Genomic DNA, 20,926 nt, shown 5'->3' with positions numbered 1-20,926 from the left:
AGCTGGGACAGAGAAAATGCCCTTGTTTGGATGTGAGGCAGACGTATTTGCTCAACCTCAAGTAACAGGTGCTGCATTCAAAAAAATCATGTTTAATGGTTCAAGTTTTACAATAATGATAAATGAGTTGGGTTGTTAAAACTCTAACAGATCAGCATGCTAACATGCTCTCATTGACGATGCTAACATGCTGATGTTTAGCAGGTTTAATGTTTACCATGTAAACCATCTTTTAACTTCCTAACATGTGTTAATTAGTGCTAAACACAAAATATAGCTAAAGTTAATGGGAATATCAATAGTTTTCCAGGTATTTGTTGATAAACCGAAGTTCTAGACAAGCTGAAATTTTGTCCTGTTGATGGCGCTAGATGAATTGTGAAGGTATTACACTTGTGGGAAACATGATTGTCCGTACCAAATTTCATGACAAATGTGATTTCACTGCTGAGATATTTCATTCAAAGCCACAAATGGAAATCTTGTGATGGCACAAGAGGAAAAGTCAGGAGATCGCTGACGTCAGTGGGATTCATCCTCTGGGGATCGTCAATGTCTGTACAAAATTTCACATTCAGCACTCAGTAGCTGTTGAAATATTTCAGACTAGACCAAAGTGATGGACCAACCAATTGGCTTGACATTGCCATCCCTGGAGCAACGCTACAAGCATGACTAAAAATGACCAGATGACGCATTATCAATAATAATTTTTCCTCGTTATCTTGGTATTTATATGATCCAGTTGTACCAGTGTAGTACGGGCTGTCCACCACTGCTTGTTCTCTGCAGTTGCAGCCAAATCTCTCAGCTCTCTGGATATTGCTGTATTAATCATCACAGCAGTTGGCCTGGCCAGTCTTGTTGGCAGTGACCAAATTAGAGCTTAATTGTTAAGCTGTGTGTTGTGGGAGACAGGTTTTGGTGCCTATGATGCAATAAAGCATACAATACATCTTGCATCATATGCTGTTAATATATACATTTTATATCATTTATTATCTTGTTTCTTGTAGTAAATGTATCTCCTCATATTTTCATCTGTCTTCCTTGTGTCTCTGGTGTGTATCTTCACATCTCCTGAATAACCTCTCTGTGTTGTCAGGAATGTTAACACATGGCTCAGATACCCTGAGAGCATCTGGCCCGCAAATTCCCACAGGCCTCAGCTCTTCCCAGTATAACCCTCGTATGTCAACATGACAGGAAGTGTTTTTCCAGGATTTCCTCAAGTTAAACTTTACCCTCCCAGCTCTCTCGTGACAGTTGTACCACAGGTTTATCAGATGTTTGTGTTTTTGAGTCATCAGCCGCCTCTTTGCCCCGTAGCGCTCTACCTGCTTGTGCCTGCGGTCCTGGCATGAACACGGATAATGAATCATTATTTTTGTGTACATTGTGAAACAGTTTAGAAAATTCTTGGTTGTTGTCAGTAATGTAGTGTTGAGGTTGGTTGCCATGATTTACATTCTCAATGACGTGCAGCACTCTGTGTCCCAGTACTCAGTGTTTTCCACTGAGCCGTTGAATTGCACATTTTGTGGTTTTTCCCTCAAGCCTAAGATAAATAACTTAAGGACATGTTGCATTTTGATTGGTTGATTACTAATATGTTTGTTATGTTTGTTTGCTGGCAGGTATTCCATGATATCGCCTATAAAGCGAAGGACAGGCAGGACCTGCTGGCTGGTATCGAGGAGTTTCTGGATGAGGTCATCGTCTTGCCTCCTGGCGAGTGGGACCCTGACATCAGGATAGAGCCACCCAAGTCTCTGCCCTCCTCGGACAAGAGGTCCGCTCTAATTCATACGACCTAATCCAAATTAAGAGATAGTGATGTCACTGCTCATTAATCTATTTTAATCTATCAAGTGTGTCACATGAACATTCGTTTATCGTCTCATTCTCTCTTTCTTAAAGCAAGACCATGTAACTTTTGTAGGAAATGTCAATTATTGGATGCTGCTAAGTGCAAAACCGCTTAGCATTTAGCTAAACTGCTAAAAAGCTTTTTATAACAGTGGCACAAGTGGAGTTATAAAGGCAGCAAAGTGACCTAATATTTACCTAAAGTTTGCCAACATTAGTCATCATAACCTGCTGGTTACCAAGTAAAGCTGTAGCAGCAAAACCTCGGAGTGTATTGAACTGGGCTGTGGTGTGTTTTATCACTTATGAATTCAGCCTTTCATTCATAAGAGGAAGAAAGTGTTATCTCCTCTCTCAAAAGTTAAAGTTTCACTTTTAGTCAAGTGTAAATAATGACTCCACCGCATTAAACATGTAGACTGTTGCATAGTTACAATATTATGTGCTGTACATGTGTCACCAGCACAGAACACTACTCTCCTTATTACATTTGATTGATATGTTTTGCCTGTATAGCATAATTGGAAATGGCTGATCTTTCTTACATAGACAAATGGTTTGTTGTTTTCAGTTTCATCTATATATACTGTAGACTTAATGGCTTGTATGTGACATACAGTACATACAGTGTTAAATGTTTTTCAAAGAAAGATTTATGTAATGTTTTACAAGATGTATTTGTAAAAATGATTTGATGTGTGTGACCCCACAGATCTGATGCTGGGGTGTACAGTTAGACAGAATTTCTCATTGACAAAGCTTCAGATTTCATGCTATTTTCTGCTTGAATTTATTGATGGCTCGTGGTTTGTGACCGTGTTTGTCTGACCTCCTATCCAAAGGAAGAACATGTACGCTGGATTAGACCCACCTCAGATGAATGGCGACACTCCTCATGATGCAGGACATGGAGGGGGAGGAGGACACCAGGTTGGAGAGGAGCTTCAGTGCACCAGAAAGTAATTAGGATTTCACTTTCTTACATCAAATTGTCGTAAATCCTGCACTCTAACACTGCAGTGATTTTCATACTATTAGGTGAATACATGTGCCTTTATTATCTTCCTATTGGAAATGTGATTGTTGGTTATGAAAATATGTATCATGGAGTGAAAAAAAACTTAGAAAAATATTGTTTTAGTCTCCCTATGAGGAAATGTTCCACACATGACTAAAGAACAATGAAAGCACTTCACTATTGCGTAACCTTTTGTTTCCTTTATTCAAAAGATGTTTTCCTTTCTTTGGAAACATTGACAAAAACATTTCCAAATTAATCTTTTATTCCCACCTCATGCACATCATGAGTCATTTATATAGCTGAAGACAAAAAGTTATGACATGGATTAGTATTGTACCAACTAACTTGAATGGTTCGGCTTTTAAGGTTTTGTGGAGGTCTTATCCTGGATATCAAGCGGAAGCTGCCATTTTTTGCCAGTGACTTCTATGACGCACTAAATATCCAGTCTCTGTCAACCATCTTGTTCATCTACCTGGGCACAGTCACCAACGCAATCACATTTGGAGGCTTACTTGGAGATGCAACAGACAACATGCAGGTAACCCCCCCATCTCTTTCTTTAATTATGGTATTTGGTTTTACTATATCTATAATGAGCAAGGTTTGTTTCTGTAGAGAGATTGTGTTGCACATTAAAAGGTAAAGCTCCACACTGCTGTTTTTTCTACAGCTGACTTGAAGACAAAACAAGCCTCCTGTTAACCTTGAACCAGTTTAACATGATGCCTAAAAGATGAGCCTTGACCTAAATATGACCACTCACAAAAGCTGGGCCCTGAACTAGGCTGATCCAGTTTGGGTTCAGGTGGCCTTGACACCTACAGAGTTTGCACTGAACTAAATCAAACAATAGTTTATACTGCATATTGATATTTTATTAACTTGTAAATGTCAAAACAAATATATGGCATAACTTGTAACGCATTAACAGCTATGAATGACATTTACCACAGCACTTCCCTTATGAGATTTAAAAGGTTAAATTAAACAGCCTATAACATGTTGTTGCATAATTTCTAAACGGATTCTAATGCTGAAGTAGGCTGTGTTTTGCGGAAGTGTGATTCTTTTTCTTCATTGTGATCACACGTGATGTGAAAGTATCTAGAATAAAGAGCTGATGACCTTGTATAGCTGTAATGTCTCAGTACTAAACAAATTTTTAGCATATCTCTCTTCCTTTGCTCTTATTTTTAATCACATAGCACATTTAGCTTTTTTCCTAATGTGACCAAAATGGAATATAGTGACCAAGAGCTGGCCACACACTGTATGTGCACTATATAGCCTTAATGGTATAGGTTTGAATGTGCCTTTTTAAATATTTTGTTGTATCCACTACCTATTTAGTCACAAACTAATGAACAAAATGAGTTCACTTCAGCTGATAAGCCATGCTAATTTGGAGCTCAGAGGCTCATACTGCATCCATCTGTTGTACCGGCTGTTGGCAGGATTGCATATGGAAGAATTGTACAATTACAATATAATGGCATACACTTCTGCATCCATACTGATGCCTCTGACAGCTTAGTGTATAAGTTTGTCTACTGACTGAGTTACATGCTTCAGCCTCTATCCTGGCAAAGAGCTGCATCCTTGCAGACCTGCAGAGCACGGGCCTCAGGGATTTGCCCAAGCTGTAAATAACCACAGATCCAGATTACTCAGCCACTGCAGCCTCGTCATGGCTGCATTTCCACTAACCCCCTCCTCCCCACCCCCACCAACAGTGCTCCTCAATCCTCCATCATTCCCTTTTCCACTCTGAGCACCGCAGAGGGAATCCCTGCCCTCACCTGACCTTTCTTGGTGCAAGTCTCAGAAGTGCAGCCTACTTGTCAACCACTCATTTATTTACTTTATCTACTGTATGTAGCATTAGGCTTGTAAAATACACTTAGTATGAACTACCGACACGGCTGGAAATAAAACAGGCCTGTCCTGATGGGCCAGCCCTGCAGCTTTGTGGTGTGTGTGTGTGTGTGTGTGTGTGTGTGTGTGTGTGTGTGTGTGTGTGTGTGTGTGTGTGTGTGTGTGTGTGTGTGTGTGTGTGTGTGTGTGTGTGTGTGTGTGTGTGTGTGTGTGTGTGTGTGTGGGGAAAACAAAGTTTCCAGCTGAGTAAGCAGAATTATGTCATTGATGTTTAGTAGCTCAGAAAGCAAAAAAAGTGAAAATATGTTTAGTGCTGCTTAAAGAATTGTTAACAATTTCTGTTCAGGATAGTTAATAGGGATGCTCATTATATGAATGCAGAGTCTCATGTCTTCTGCGTATCTTCTAGGCCTAACATGCTTCATGAGCTCTGTTTAAAGTGTGTGTGTGTGTGTGTGTTTTCCATGTGTGCTGTGTTGCAGGGAGTGTTGGAAAGTTTCCTGGGTACGGCACTGACAGGAGCTGTGTTCTGTTTGCTGGCTGGTCAGCCTCTGACTATTCTCAGCAGCACAGGTCCAGTACTTGTCTTTGAAAGACTCCTCTTCAACTTCAGCCGGTGAGTGATAATTGATCAAACTACTTCAGTCACTTTAAAGTCAATGAATATTTTTGCAAGGGTGAAATAAAGCTAAAAAAAACTGCAGCAGTATCCTGGTAGATATTTATAGACTTCCCCCAAAAGGTCAGATGTTTGTGCATTTACAGAAATGGTATCCCCCCTCCGCCCTCCAACTATAAATACAATCAAAATACAAACATAATGAGTACATATAAATAAGCAGGCTGGCAACTTCACTTATCTGAACAATATCTCGCTGGAACTTCTTGTGCTTACTGTAAATCTCTGGGCAGTAACAGATTGTCCCGGGTACTGACTGTTAATTTTCCATGTGTTTTTTGCCGTCAACTTCCTGTCCCAAATGGACTTGGGGACAAGACCTGCACCACACACACATACTTGTGTAGAACCAGATGCAGGAGAAAGTAAAATTAAGCACATTCAACAAAAGACGTTACATCCTGTAATAGTGCTATCTATGAACAAAGGGAAATGTAGTCTTAATAAGTCATAAGGACATGTATAATAGGGTGTATATTATAAAAAAGGACATAAGGGTATATATATACAACACTGAATGTATAATAATTTAGCCATCGAAATGTTGACTTCTCTCTCCTCCCTCACTGTACTCCCTTCCTCTCCCAGCGAGTCTTCTAGCATTACCAAACACCATGCTGATTATGTTCCATTATTAATAATTCACTCTCATTTAATTTCACACTGTGAGTGAAGAATGTTGTGGCTTCTGTGTCCTCCAAATGTTTCCATGCCTCCTCGAGTAAATGGTTGCTGAGTCAGTTGCAGCTGCCCGTCCATCCACAGCTGCTGGGATACATACTGTACTGTGTATATGTATACGACAGATGCATCTTATCCATATAACAGCCTGCTGACAACTCCGGTTGCAATCATTTCACAGCTTCCAAATTCACAGAATTCGAGCTAGACAGGCATAACAGGAAGTACAGTGAATTCCTGGAGGAATTATAATAAAATACATAAAGGTGTATGAATACACGATTAACCATTCCCTCTGTATCTCGTCAGAGACAACGGCTTCAACTACCTTGAGTTCCGGCTGTGGATCGGCCTGTGGTCGGGTCTATTCTGTCTGGTGCTGGTCGCCACAGATGCCAGCTTCCTGGTGCAGTACTTCACACGCTTCACTGAGGAAGGCTTCTCTGCGCTTATCAGCTTCATCTTCATTTATGACGCTTTCAAAAAGATGATAAAGCTGGCGCACCACAACCCAATTAACTCCGAATATGATCCAGACTTCATCACTCAGTACGACTGCCACTGCATACCTGGTACGTAGCCATCGCTCTTGAAATTGTTGGAATGGTTAAATAAGATGGATTACAGGAGGTGGTTCGCTATATCCAGTAACACGGGCAGTGTGTGATAGGACCACTCCGAAATCTTGAAACATCTTTACCCTAAAAACTCTTCATTGTTGTTGTTTCAGGGCGCCATCAGAATCTCAGTATCACCAGTGATACCAGATAGTGAAAGATGACCAGTCCTATTTAGTTTTGTCCCATTTGGCACCAACTTACTATTGTCTGTTAAACAAAGCTTTCAACTTATTTTTGCCGTGTTTACAGTGGAGATAACAAATGATACTAATATGCGTCAGCCTGTAGATACCACTGTTTACTTTCTCAACAGCCCTATCAGTCTCTGTGTGGCGAATGACTTGGCAGGATTGTCAGTGAAAGAGACGTTGACACAGATCCAAAATGGCAAGTGTTATACTGCATGTAAGAGAAGTGTTTTGGTGATTACATATTGTTTCTCTTCACTAGGCAACTCATCAGAACTCAATGATTTCTCTGCCTGGACAAACAGTACTGATCTGGTACGTGATGTTCCTGTTTTTGTAACATTAATAGCTTAACATCAAAGCATAGATTTCAAATTTCAAAACTTTTGCTGCATTCATTGGTAGAGTTGGGGTTTTTTCCCCAAATATTGTTGTTTGTTGGTTAAAAGAACCTCTTTGTCCTCATCTCCGCAGCCAGTAAATGCCACCTGGGCGTCCCTGAGCATTCAGCAGTGTAAGACGTACGGAGGGCAGCTGGTCGGAGAGGCCTGTGGCTACGTGCCTGACATCACCCTGATGTCCTTCATCCTGTTCTTTGGGACCTACACCTGCTCCATGGCTCTGAAGAAGTTCAAGACAAGCCGCTTCTTTCCCACCAAAGTGAGTGATAGCAACTGTCACTTAAGTTTTTCCAATCTTAGTGAAGAGGATTGAAACAATTGGCTTGTTCACCAAACAAAAGTTAACTAGCAATTCTCAGTTTTGGTGACAAACTCAAGGGTCAAAGAGAGTCAGTGTGGGAAGGTCAGCTTTCACGTTAACAGTGTTTGAAATGAGCCGGCATGAGGCTCCAGCTCAGATTCATACATTACTGCTACTTCATTTGCATTTTATTCAAATCAGTAACAGCACTTGTCTGGTAAATAACCAAACCATTTCAATAAAACCACAACTGTCAAACTCATGGTGGCACTAGAGGAGAAGTAATAGCGTCACCAAAGTCTGTATGATTCATGGACTGGGAACCATGAATGTCTGTACAAAATTTCATGGCAATCCATCCAATAGTCTGGACCAAAATGGTGGACTCGCCAACAGACATCGTCTTCCCCAGAGCCATGCCTCTATATGTCCAATATAAACCCAGTATTGACCAGTATATTTGACTGTTTTTTACCATTTACATGATTATCCTTTTAGCAAATAATTGAATTACCTTTTTTATTAGCCTCTTGTCTGGTTAGAAAGTATTGGAGCCCAGTTACTGAGCGAATGTGTTTACTTATTATAAATGCTACTTATTATTGCACTCGCTGTACTCTTGCAGTAGTAAAAGCACGCACTCAGCATGGTAATATCTGCCAGTGTTTGTTTACCCACAAACATGTATTTTAACAGGGTGTAGTCCTTTGCCAAACATATGAAGAAAAATTACACAAGAGCCAGTAAGACTGCCGCAAGCTGAAAAACACTGTCAAACCTGCTTTTTCCCTTCCAGGTGAGGAAGCTCATCAGCGACTTTGCAATCATCTTGACCATTCTTCTCTTCTGCGGCGTGGATGCCTTTGTCGGTGTGGGCACTCCAAAGCTCATAGTGCCAAGTGAATTCAAGGTACATAACACATATGGAAGAAGTACTTCTAATAAAAAAGTGATGCACATCCACAAGAAAACTACTCGCCATCTCATTGCATTGAATTGTTTTTTAGTTGAACTGCCAGGTGCAGTTTCCTTCTCATTACTCTGATAATGATCCATGTTTCTGCTAGAAAGGGACTGTAATTCTTTAAAATCCCAGTAGAATGCTTTCTTTGTAGTTTGCCCAGTAAGCGATACACATTACCTGAAACTAAGACAGAGTCATTCTTTGAGATTTCTAAGCTCAAATGTTCCTCAGCCAGCCTTAAGATTCCCCCCTGACATAAAAGAAGGGAATGATGGGGTTAGAGGAGCAGGAACCTTCATCAAATAACACCTTGATTATAGGTGATGTGAGAACACAGACGGTCTTATAGTTGCAAGTACAGAGCCAGCTTTGTTTGACCACAGAGACTGAATTCACAATTCTGTCATGTAATGATGCACCAGGTAATTTTAGCCTCAGCTCAGTGTTAAGACTCACTGAAAGGGTAATCAAGTAACACTTCAAATTAGGTGTTTTTTTCTGTTCTAGTTGAGATGTTATTTAATGTCTAGGAGATGTGGACTGTGCATATGCAGACATGAGGTGGTACAACACCAGTCAGGCGTCTCCATGTTTTGAGCTCTATAGCTGTAATGGCTCACTTTAACAATCTTTTTCTTATTGTTTTTGTTTTCTAGCCCACACATCCACAGAGGGGCTGGTTTATTCCTCCTTTTGGAGGGAACCCTTGGTGGGTGTACCTTGCAGCCGCACTTCCCGCTCTGCTGGTCACCATTCTCATATTTATGGATCAGCAGATCACTGCTGTGATTGTCAACAGGAAAGAGCACAAACTCAAGGTCAGTACTCTACCTCAAAGATTTACCCATTCCAAAAGGGCTGTACTGAAGATTTTTAGATATTCGTAATGATGTCAAAAGTCCAAAGTTCATCCAGTGTAACTCTGCCCTGACTTAAGAAATGTTGACTAGCTGCCCAAAAAAGTTTTTAAATATGTCTTTCTATATTAATTAAACTGTAAAATAAAAATAAATTTATATCTTCTGAAAATGTTGCCCTCCTGTTGGATAGTCTGTATGTTTCAAAGCCTTCCCCACAATGCCAGGAACACATGGTGGCAAATTCCTGGTGGAAAAATACAAAATCCCTTCATCTGAATTTGTTTTTGGCTTAATTTTGGTCAAATGTAATAATTTATACTGTATTATATTTGTGTGTAATTGTAGAACGTAAACACTTTCTCATTAAGGTTGGTAAAACTCATAAATTCCCTGAAAGAATACTCGAGATATGCTAGTAGCTATGTCACTACGTCACTATTACTGCACTATTACTTACATTTTTAGGGCACCACAATCACGATGATCACAAGGTCATTTTGATGTCTGGAGAAATCGTCATTAAACAACTGCATCTTGATGCACACTAAATCTTTGTACTTTGGGTCACTGTGAGAATCTCTCCTCCTGTGGTTTAATCCCTTATGAGCTCATTCTTCTGCTCTGCTGTCTCTCCTCAGAAAGGGGCAGGGTATCACTTGGACCTGTTCTGGGTGGCCATCCTGATGATTATCTGCTCTTTCATGGGCCTGCCTTGGTATGTGGCTGCCACTGTCATCTCGATTGCCCACATTGATTCTCTGAAAATGGAGACCGAGACATCGGCCCCCGGGGAACAGCCCAAATTTCTGGGTGTCAGGTAAGTTAACACAGCTGCAGGACACAGTGACGTCATCTGGATGATGAAATTAAATTGTTTCTTACAGTTTCGGTCCAGAGCAGAAGTTTCTACTCCTTTCTCTATTTTCCCAGAGTGTTGTTGGCTTTTGACTGGGCCAAGTAGTTAATTGCATTCATTTTGGATTCCCAGGTGTAAATAAATCCCTCAGACTAACACACGGGGGCCAGGTCTTTAAGGCCTAATTTATAAAGTTGTGTGTAGAATCCACACCAAAAGTTTACATGTAGACAAAACTGCATACGCCAAAAAAATCTGTCTCAATCAATTTGCAAATGTTCATAAGTGGACGAGCCTCATTTCCATGCTACCATCTTCAAAAGTCTGCTTTTGTCCTGACCAACAGTCCATAACCCAAAGATATTTGGTGATGAATTTTCTGTTGATTGATTAACCGACTCATTACGTTACAGCTCTACAAGTTTTACATGTGGTGTAAATTTGAAGCAGCAGATTGACACATAATATTAACCTTTTCTTCAGCATTGACTCAAATCTTTTGATTAATTTTGTGTTTTTGCTGGGTTTTTTTTTTTTTTTCTCCCCCCAATCTAGGGAGCAAAGAGTCACCGGTATCTTTGTGTTCATCCTGACGGGACTCTCTGTGTTCATGGCCCCTATCCTCAAGGTAGTGCTCAAATTTCTTAATTCTTCCATGGAAATATGGATTACTGTCCGCCTCTTTTAGGACAAACTCCTGTCACCCCTCTTAAATTTAAAATAATTTCAAATCTTTAATTCATCCGATTAGGAACTCCCATAGTTGAAGTAATGTGATGTGAAATAAGCATGTTCATCAGGGCTTAAGATCGGATTGCAGCTGAGTGCCTTCTCTAGTTTCCATTCCCTCATTAAGCCGCCCACCATGGCTGTGAAATCACTGAGGGGGGATTGTTGGGGCTGGTACTCCCCCTTGTGGACATTTTGAATATTGCGCTTCTGGTTCTGTGGAGACTTGAAGAGATTTTTCATTTCTAGACTGGCTTGTCATCTTATACTGTTGTTATGGCTGTAACAATAGTATAAGATGACAAAGGTACACAGTGATAAGTGTAAAGTAAGACTGATTCTCCCTGTCGTCATATTTTATGTTTAATCTACTTCTGGCTTAAATGTTGCCTGTTTATTTAGATGGCACATTTTTGCATTTGCTTGCCAGTTTGTAGTGAATTTCTCCACTCTGTTAGTGTCGATGGCAGCCAAGTGTTGCAAGTGTCTATTACAAGAACATTCTTAGAAAAGCTACTTGTGAACTATTTTTAAACCAAGAATATATACTACCAATGTTGACAAAATTACCCGTCACACATCACGTTAAAACCTGTTTTGCTTTGTGTCCTTCAGTTCATCCCCATGCCTGTGCTATACGGTGTGTTCCTCTACATGGGTGTGGCGTCACTCAATGGTGTCCAGGTGAGTGAGTCTTACCTGTCCAGTGCTTGCTAACCAGTGTTGGGAAAAGTACTTGAAAGAAATATAATTTATTACTCATTACATTGTATTCATCGAAGAAGTAATTACAATACACAGCAAAAATAATTGTTACATTATTTGTTGGGCAAAGTAAGTTTATTTATATTGAACAATTCATACACAAGGATATTGATTTATTACATTACTTTATTTTATTACTTTACTTAGTCCAGCTCCATTAAAGGTGCCTTTTTAAAAAAAACAACAACAAAAAAAAAACATCCACGTCACATCTTTTGTGTTTAAAAGGACAGGTTCACAATTGAGAAATTGAAATAAGACACATTGAAATAAGTTTTTCTCTGTTTATACTGGCAATTAGAAGATCCCTTCATAATGTACTTATAATGTAAGTAATGGGGGTCAAAATCCACAAGCCGCCTCCTGTGCAAAAATGTATTTCTCTGGTGCGCATGCTCTGCCCATAGAGCATGCACAGTATGCATTCATCTGGCCAGCGCGGGAATGTAGCCACAGACACCAGATTTAAAAATTCTGTATACTGTGAAATATAGAGAGATTTATCTGGTGGTAATGGGCTTGATCAGCATTGTGTGAACTCATTTGGCAATAGCTTGAATGTAACAGACATTCATTTATATGTAAAAGTTCTGCACTATAGCTTTAAAACCTACTGTACAACTTTTCACTTACTTACAGTAACAACCATAACCTAAAGAGATAATGAGCTCATATGAATTGAAGATGTCTGCAGCATCTTGCATATAAATAACACAGTTCTACATTATATCCAAATATTGTTAAAGCTTTGACAGCAGCATCTCCAGTTTCCGGTCTTATCTGACCCCTGTGTGTCTTGCTCTTGTCAGTTCATGGATCGCCTGCAGCTGCTCCTGATGCCAGCAAAGCACCAGCCGGACCTCATCTACCTGCGGCACGTCCCCCAGAGACGCATCCACCTTTTCACCTTCATCCAGGGCCTGTGTTTGGCCCTCCTCTGGATCCTCAAATCCACAGTGGCTGCCATCATCTTCCCTGTCATGGTGAGAAACGGCTGCAGTCACTCACGTAACTGAACACAAAAGCATAGAGATCGATAAAAGCTCATAAAACAATTTCCCGGTCTACAGATATTGGCGTTGGTTGCGGTCCGAAAGGCCATGGACTACTTGTTCTCCCAACATGACCTCAGCTACCTGGACGACGTCATCCCAGAGAAGGACAAAAAGAAGAAAGAGGATGAGAAGAAAAAGAAAAACAAGAAGAAGGGAAGCATCGACAGTGAAATAGAGTTTGTAAGTAAAAAAATTCTTTAAAACTAAATCTTTCCAAATGTCTCTATATGTAGATGTATGTATGTCCAGTAATGTCTTGTGATTGTCTACAGCCTCCTGTAGATCCTCACCTTTTTTAAAAGAAAGTCCCAACGTATTAATGTTCTCCCTCCTCCCACAGTCTGACTATCCCTACCATGAAAAGATCCCCAGTATAAAAATCTCTATGGATATGATGGAGCAGGAGCCCATGTTGGGGGATAAATCTTTGGATAGTGAGTACCAGCCAGGGTTTGCTTTGCGGTAGCTACACAAGCTTCATGCTGGCTGATCAAAACTTTGCTTCTAAAGGCTTCGTGTTCACAATTTTCTTCTGTCACACTAGTCCTTCTTGCATGCGCTTTATCAAATTTAACATCTAAAAGGATCACTGTGCTTTTCTGACTGTTCTTTTAATGCTGCTTTAACCTCCCACTTTGAACTGTTAAAGATGTTCTAACTCCTAAAATCAGCTTTGCTGCGTTTGCTTTCTTTTCTTAACTTTTCTTTTCTCTTAGTCCATTTGAAAATTCAGAGTGACAGTGAAGTATTTTTAAAAAAAAGTGTTTTTCTGTTTCTTCTCCCTCAGGAGATCAATCCCAGACTCTCCTTAACACGCATTCGCCGTGCTGAGCGCTACTTTGACTCTCCCACAGTGGCTGAGTAAGTGAATATCAGCTGGCATTCGCATCACACATTTTCCGTGGAAGGAAATGCACAAGGACTTCATGCTGTATGATTTTGAGTTCACACGACACCACGTTTATATCGCACTATATCTCTTCTTGCTCTTTCAGTCTTGACAGAGGTTCATATAAAGGCATGCCTCAGATTCGAATAGACCGAGACTTTGAGGACAATGGTTTCTTCTGGAAGAAGGGCTCTGAAACTGATCTGTGAATGAATTATCCAAAGATACAGCAGAACCAGCACAACATAAACATAATTTTCTACTGTAGTACCACTTCATAACGGTATTTTTAATATTCCTCATGTGAGGATTTCAATCAAAATGGCTGGAAATATTTGTCTTAAAATTTAAAACGCTTTGGTGGTACTGAATTTTAATGAGGGGGTGACAAGATCTGTTTGATCATTCTTCATCTGCATGACTGCTTGTATAAAAAAAGGGCTACAAAAGGTCATCTGTATGCAGTTTTTACGAGACATTAATGTCTTATTAATGCGTATGCTAATAATTTACCAAGCGTCCAAGTAAAGACGTCCAGGATGGGTTTGTACAGTAGATTGCAGATAATTTTCATACCAACCAGACCAATTTTTATTTCACTCTGTACATATTAGGAGGAGTTCCTCGCAGTTTTTATATATTATTCCAAAGAACACCAAACATAACCAGCCCTCTCATCTGATAGTACTGTTTTTATAGTCTTAAGTTTAAAACATAGTGGAGGTACTGCATGTTCAGGGGACACACATGAAAAATCCTCCTTTTTCTTGTAGTGAACAAAAGGTCATCTATGCACAGTCATGAGCGGACATTCATTTTGTATTCATGGGCATATTCATTATTTATCAAGCATCCATCTAAGGCTGCATATTCATAAAATACATCCAGAAGATAATGTAAGAATACCATGTTTGTTTCAGTTTTGTAAGAAGTAAATGGTTCAGCACCATACAAACTGGAACAATCTTATTTTTATGTTTTCTTATCCTCCTTTTCTTCCATTTTTTCCCTATATTTATTATATTTAAAGTCTTGGCAAAATAATTTGCCATTTGAATCTTGAGTATGGCTTTTACCACTTAACTTCCCAATTTGTGCAAATTTGAAGATATTCTTTCTCAGTGGTCTGTATCCACTCAGCTGTCTTTTCCCTGTTTTAGGGAGATATAGATGTATTATATCTGTATGTAGCTCTACCTCTTATTTCTCTGTAGGTGCCAGGCATTATATATATTAAAAACATCTGTTGTGCAATTATTTGTGTTCAAACACTGATTTTTTTCTTCAACTGGCACTGCATAGGATCTCTGAATCTCCACTTTGAGTTCCTTTTTGTTCAGTGACACTTAAGATATTGTATTTTTGTTTTTTTTTGTTTGTCAATATGAAATATGTATGATTTTTTTTTTTTTTTTTTTTTTTGCAGTGTTTTTAAAGGGTAATTCCATCAAAATTACTTGTTAGGGTTTTCCTTCAAAACCAAAAATGCTATGTATTTTAACGATCTCTACAGATACAGGGAAAAACAAACATGAAAATTGAATTATCTGATTTTTTTTTTTTTTTCCCTTGACGTTTCCTGTACTGTAGGTAGGGCGGGGGAGTGATGGCCTATTCTTTTTAACCCATCTCAAACAATGAATGCAGTTTGATGATCTCACACGCTTCACCATGAACTCAGCCTAAGAGTTTATTTAAATTTTCCTTTTACAATGTGATCATATTCAAAAGCTGTTAATGTGAGAAATTTTCATTCTTTTAGTAATTTTTTTAAAACTATGTAATATATGTGTTATTGTTTTTTTGTTTTTTTTTTTTTTAATGAAAATCAAACAATCACTGTGAGGCAATGCAAGGTTGTAACTTCCAGTCCTGGAAGAAGAACTGCTTTTATAGTGTACAGGGTAAAAAGTGCTTTTGCAACAGCTTCTCTTCAAAATTGACGTTTTGCTGAGACCGTATCTTTAATAGAACATTATCTAAAATCCATTTTAGTGGCAGTTTAATAAGCAATGAAATGCACCTGTTGTTAATTTTCGTGTATTTCTCTAATGACTTGATCATGCTGGGTTTTTTTTTTTGTTTTTTGTTTTTTTTTGCAGAATGAAGTATTTACTGTAACTGATTCAGTAAACTTAGGATATTAATGCATATCTGAATGTAATACATCTCAGTCATCTGAAATCCATCACACATGATTGAAGAGAAGGTGCACAATCAGTGCTGCTTGATGTGTAATGCAAATAAGGGCTTTAATTAACGCTTTCACAATCACATCGTTATGCTGTCGAAATGTGAAGCACAAGACTGTTTAAACCAAAAATCTGAAACCACTTTGTCTTCCGTCTTTGTTGTGTAATCTGTATATGTTGACTTTTTGACTTCTGATTCCTCAATTAATGTCATATTTTTGATGTTCTAACTCTGAAACCAATTTTATACAAGCATCTTATGTGCTCAATAACCATAGGTTACTCAGAAGAAAGCAGAACTCAGTGTTTTTTTTATGGAGTAGTGTTTTGACTGAGAGCAATAAAACAGTCCAAATGATTCTTAAATGCATGATTGTGTGTGGTGTGTTTTTCTAGCCCATGCAGCTGCTAATGGGTGGGGTTTCAAATCACAAAGGGAGCTTGAAACAATGCTGTGCAAAATAAGTGTGAATAAAGAGTTTATCTTGTGAATATGCATTTTACAGAAGGCCAGTTAAGAAGTCACAAAGAGTTTTAGACTTCTTACAGTGCCTATTATTATTTTTAAGTACAACAATAGGATTGTTGCAGCAAATTGAATCTGAAATTCATAAAGATAAGATGTGATTAGGGTATTAATTATCTGGTTAGGGAGATGCAAACGTGGACTGCACATGTGGATTGCACATGTGTTTTTAAGGGAATCATCTGGGTTAAATGCTGTACACACAATCACCACATCCTGCTGTAAGTGCTCAGTCTCACAGCAAAGATGAGAAATTAGGGCTGCATAGTTTCCACGATCACTGGACATGCGTTTGGCTGTAATGAAACTAATTGGCTCATCACTGTGAGTAACCGGGTTCTTGTCATTGCTGGGAGGAAAGATATGTGTAATAATGAAATCCTGTGTGGGAGAGCACGTCAGACATCCGCTCAGGTTAGCGCTATTAGATATTACAGGTTTTGCCCGAGTGACTGGATATGAATGACAGTATGACTGCCAAAGCTCAGGAAGGGATTACCTGTCTGAGTTAGACAAACGAGTAACATCCTGAAACCCCTGCATGTGTCGATTACATAACCGCAGACAGTTCCGACAAGTGTGATAAATCCAGTAACATCCCAGCCAATATCATGTTCACACTTTAAACATTTCACTATGTAAACAAAAATGAGCAAATATATTATTTAAATGTATGTATGTATGTATTGGTTTATCTTTGCTCAGATAATGTCCGCATGGTGTACAATATATTTCCAAACTGCATTGTATTCTGGCTCAAGGGGGCAGTAGTGACTCTTTCCAAAAAGGCACATGTACTGTACGAGTGCAATGCAGGTGACAAACATGAGCCCTGAGAAACAGAGAAACCTGAACTATTCAAATCAGCTGCTGGATCATCAGTTGTTAAGGCATCCAACAACATCTGAAAGTGAGAAAAATGGGAAAACCTGTGCAGTGTGATGAAATCCAATCCAATATCACTGTAATATACCTTTGTCAAACATGCATTTTCTTTGACACTATGTTGGGGGCTTGTTGATTCAACTTAAAGGTGTTTCTAATATTTTTCTCCACACTTTTAGAAACTCATTGAAAATCAAACAACCACTGTGAGGCAGTGCAAGGTTGTAACTTCCAGTCCTGGAAGAAGAACTGCTTTTATAGTGTACAGGGTAAAAAGTGCTTTTGCAACAGCTTCTCTTCAAAATTGACATTTTGCTGGGACAGTATCTTTAATAGACCATCATCTAAAATCCATTTTAGTGGCATGATAACACCATAGTCTTACAATATCTACTACCTTTTTAGAAGATGAGAACACCTTGTATTTTAAAGGAGTCTGCTACAACAACAAGTCACTCGATGCCGGCCTTAATATAAAGAGACTAGAGCTCTGTATTTGTGATTCAGTTAAACATGTTGTAGGTACCAGTTTGCAGTCTCAAAAAGATTGATTTGTTCGCCTAAATGCATTGCCACTTGGAAATGTTCTGCAAGAAATCACAGAGGCAGCGTAGGCAATGTCTGCATAACTGTGCTAATTTGAAACCAAGAAAAGATGAGTGCTTATAAGCATATCTGGACAGAAATAAGGTCTTGTACAGCTCTCTATACAAGAGACATTTACAGCACATCTGAATGCAGGGGTAATGACAGCATAACTCTTATGACACAAGTGTCATATTCAAGTCTTGTCAGCCTGGTCAGACTAGAAATACTACATAGAAATAATGTAAAAAAAAAGGATGCTATCAATTGATTTGGAGATGTGGAAACTAAATGTTTGGGGGAAAAAAACAATCAGCATATGCAGGGATAGAAATTGACATTCTGCTCTGAAGCTTCTTCCTCCGCCTTTGCTTTAACACTCTTAATAAACTGACGGTGCACCCGCTGGCTCTCAACACGTACTGTACAACCCTCCCATGACATGGTCTCCAAGGATCGTAACAATGTCCTGTGATTGTCTGTCCAGACTCTGCTCACTGTGTCATTTCTCAGTCGAGAGGAGCCATTAGCGTGTTTTCCCTCTGGGCGTTACAAGCAGTTCATCAAGGCCATGCTGTCAGTTTTTTCCTAATAAAATGTCTTTCACTTAGACTGGCGAAGGCAATCATGGATTTATAATTAGTCTCTTAATTAATATTCCTATGTTCTAACTCAGGCAAGGAACATGATGTTGGAAAAGTGTTGAATCTCAGGCATCAGGGTGATGGGTCCACAGCACAAACTGCGCAGCTCATGCAGTTTCAATGGCCCTGTCTTTGCCCTGTCACACTGTGAGAGCTGAAGACAAAAAGAATGCTAAATTATGCTAATTATACTATCATTACAATGCGTAAAAGAAAACAAAAGCAAATGTATATACGTACAATCCAAATAAAGCAATGGATACTGAGAGAAAACGTATTACAGTTAGCTCTCAGAGGGAGCTAATAAGAGGAGGGGTGGGACTTTTGGTAGACAATTTAATAATGAGGTTAATGACACTGCAACATATTTTCTTTTTGACTCATGAGGCCTGTAATTATTGTTCTATTTAATGTCATGTTGTTAACCCAGATTTTTAGTTGTAGTTAATGTGCAGTGTCCCGCCTTCTTTTGTTGAGCCTTGAAAACAAAAAATGAGGTCACTATTTTGTACTGTGACTGTAAAACTTTCTTGTCTTTTTTAGTATTTTGATCTATAACAGTAACAACTACTAACTCAAAATTGTTTGATAAATGACTTTTATGCTGTTGTGGGAAGTAACTAAGTACATTTTCTCAATTTCTGTACAGTTTTGAGGGACTTGAGTGTTTCCATTTTATGCTCCTTTTACTTCTACTGCACTACATTTCAGAGAGAAATATTATATTTTTTGCTCTTCCACATTTATTTGACAACTAAAGGCCTGGTTACTAGTTACTTTACAATTAGAGTTTTCAAACAAGTATATGATCATCTAATAAATTGTGATGCATTCATATAGATTACATTACTAAACAGGAAATAAAGCAGCCAAAATTAGCTCAAACTTGATTAGCTTACATATTAGTGATAATAATTCGATAGTGGGCTATAATATATACAGCAATATACAACTCTAGATTGGACCATTCTACATAATGAGTTCCTTTGATACTTTAAGTGTATTTTCTGCTCTTTTACTTACTTACTACTTACTTTCAACCACATTGTAAATTTCTCAAAGAACTTAAGTAAAAAGTCAAGGGGTTGTGATATGTAGCACAACAAGCTAACGTAGCACTGTAAACGTAACCATGTTCCCCAGTGGTGCAGTGGTGTCTGCCTTACACTGAACTACTCTCTGGAGACTGAAGACTTGACGGCTGTTTTAAGTCTTTGGAGCTGTTTCTAAACCAATTAACATGCCTGTAATCTTTGTAGTGAAGGAACAGGTCACTCAGTGCAACTATGTGGCTCATTGACGTGTTTTTAATAGTTTTTGTACAACAACGGAGGTCTACGGCACAGAGGAATACAATATATCAGGATTTGGATACACACGCAATACTTGGCTCTGCACATGAGATTTGTTAACAATAAGAAGGATATAGAAAAACGCCAGCCTTATCCTTTAAGTAAAATTTTAAATGCATGACTTTCTTAATAGAGAATTCCATTGTAAGCCAACCTTACACATTTACCAGCACAAACTGCTGAACTCAACAGTAAAAATATGATTTCTGAACTGCTTATGCTTAAAAATGATGAAAACAAAAATGCTTACAGTAAGTCAAATTTGTGAGATAAGAGGTCAAGATTTTGACTTTATCATGAGTATTTTTATTTTTTACCCTGTATTTTCATCTCTTTTTTTCTTTTCATGGCACAAATGGGTTTCCATAGACAGGAAGGGAGATTGTGCCTCACACTCATGATGGTAATTAATTAAAACTTTAACAGAAAAATAAGTTTTATAGTCCATTACTGTTGCGAGAACAGCAAACACTCTTCTTCCTTTATATCATTACTTTTCCAGCACTGACACTGCTCCCCCTTGCACACTCGATACCATATATCGTACAAACACGTGATTATTTCCGTAAATGTATTCAGTGTCAAACAGCTACATAGACAAACACATTCACACTTACAGCATGGGAAATATAGTTTCCTGTTTACTAGAGCTGCATGTTTTTGGACTGTGGAAGGAAACCAGCACAGACATGGAGAGAGCACGTAAAGTCCAAAGAGAAAGAACCCAACTAGATGGCAGATTCAAACTAATGGCCTTCCTGCTGTGAGAAAGGGTCACTCAATTAATCAGGCCATATGTCTAAATGCATCCATTTGAAAAATGTATTTTTGTACATTTTTGAATTGGTGTTCAATGTATTAAAGTTACTACATGTATTATGCGTTTTAACCAAGTTCCAACTGGCACACACATTTATGTCAGACTGCAGTTTTTTTTAAAAACTAAAATACAAAGCCATGCATTTTAAAACACAAATAGCTCATTT

The 20,926-nt window shown here is 38.7% G+C and overlaps 1 protein-coding gene across 2 annotated transcripts in view; it reads left to right on the top strand.

The window, feature by feature from the left end:
* LOC137170584 (electrogenic sodium bicarbonate cotransporter 1-like) overlaps positions 1 to 16,318 on the top strand; it is a 32,634-nt gene extending 16,316 nt beyond the window's left edge. Inside the window, exons 10-26 of one of the 2 annotated variants that reach the window (XM_067574053.1) lie at positions 1,638 to 1,792; positions 2,712 to 2,828; positions 3,257 to 3,431; positions 5,251 to 5,384; positions 6,438 to 6,700; positions 7,199 to 7,251; positions 7,411 to 7,596; positions 8,435 to 8,548; positions 9,259 to 9,420; positions 10,101 to 10,279; positions 10,874 to 10,946; positions 11,663 to 11,731; positions 12,622 to 12,795; positions 12,883 to 13,047; positions 13,208 to 13,301; positions 13,655 to 13,728; positions 13,863 to 16,318. In XM_067574053.1, the coding sequence (XP_067430154.1) occupies positions 1,638 to 1,792; positions 2,712 to 2,828; positions 3,257 to 3,431; positions 5,251 to 5,384; positions 6,438 to 6,700; positions 7,199 to 7,251; positions 7,411 to 7,596; positions 8,435 to 8,548; positions 9,259 to 9,420; positions 10,101 to 10,279; positions 10,874 to 10,946; positions 11,663 to 11,731; positions 12,622 to 12,795; positions 12,883 to 13,047; positions 13,208 to 13,301; positions 13,655 to 13,698 (2,157 nt within the window). In that variant the 3' untranslated portion in view covers positions 13,699 to 13,728; positions 13,863 to 16,318. The remainder of the gene's footprint in view (positions 1 to 1,637; positions 1,793 to 2,711; positions 2,829 to 3,256; positions 3,432 to 5,250; positions 5,385 to 6,437; positions 6,701 to 7,198; positions 7,252 to 7,410; positions 7,597 to 8,434; positions 8,549 to 9,258; positions 9,421 to 10,100; positions 10,280 to 10,873; positions 10,947 to 11,662; positions 11,732 to 12,621; positions 12,796 to 12,882; positions 13,048 to 13,207; positions 13,302 to 13,654; positions 13,729 to 13,862) is intronic. The other variant, XM_067574054.1, reaches the window with a different exon arrangement.
* The last annotated feature ends 4,608 nt before the right edge of the window (positions 16,319 to 20,926 follow it).

The sequence above is a fragment of the Thunnus thynnus genome, chromosome 19, assembly GCF_963924715.1.
Source record: "Thunnus thynnus chromosome 19, fThuThy2.1, whole genome shotgun sequence".
In the NCBI taxonomy this organism is placed as follows: domain Eukaryota; kingdom Metazoa; phylum Chordata; class Actinopteri; order Scombriformes; family Scombridae; genus Thunnus; species Thunnus thynnus.
Note: the sequence above shows the minus strand (reverse complement) of the source record. Positions and strands in the feature narration are given on the sequence as shown.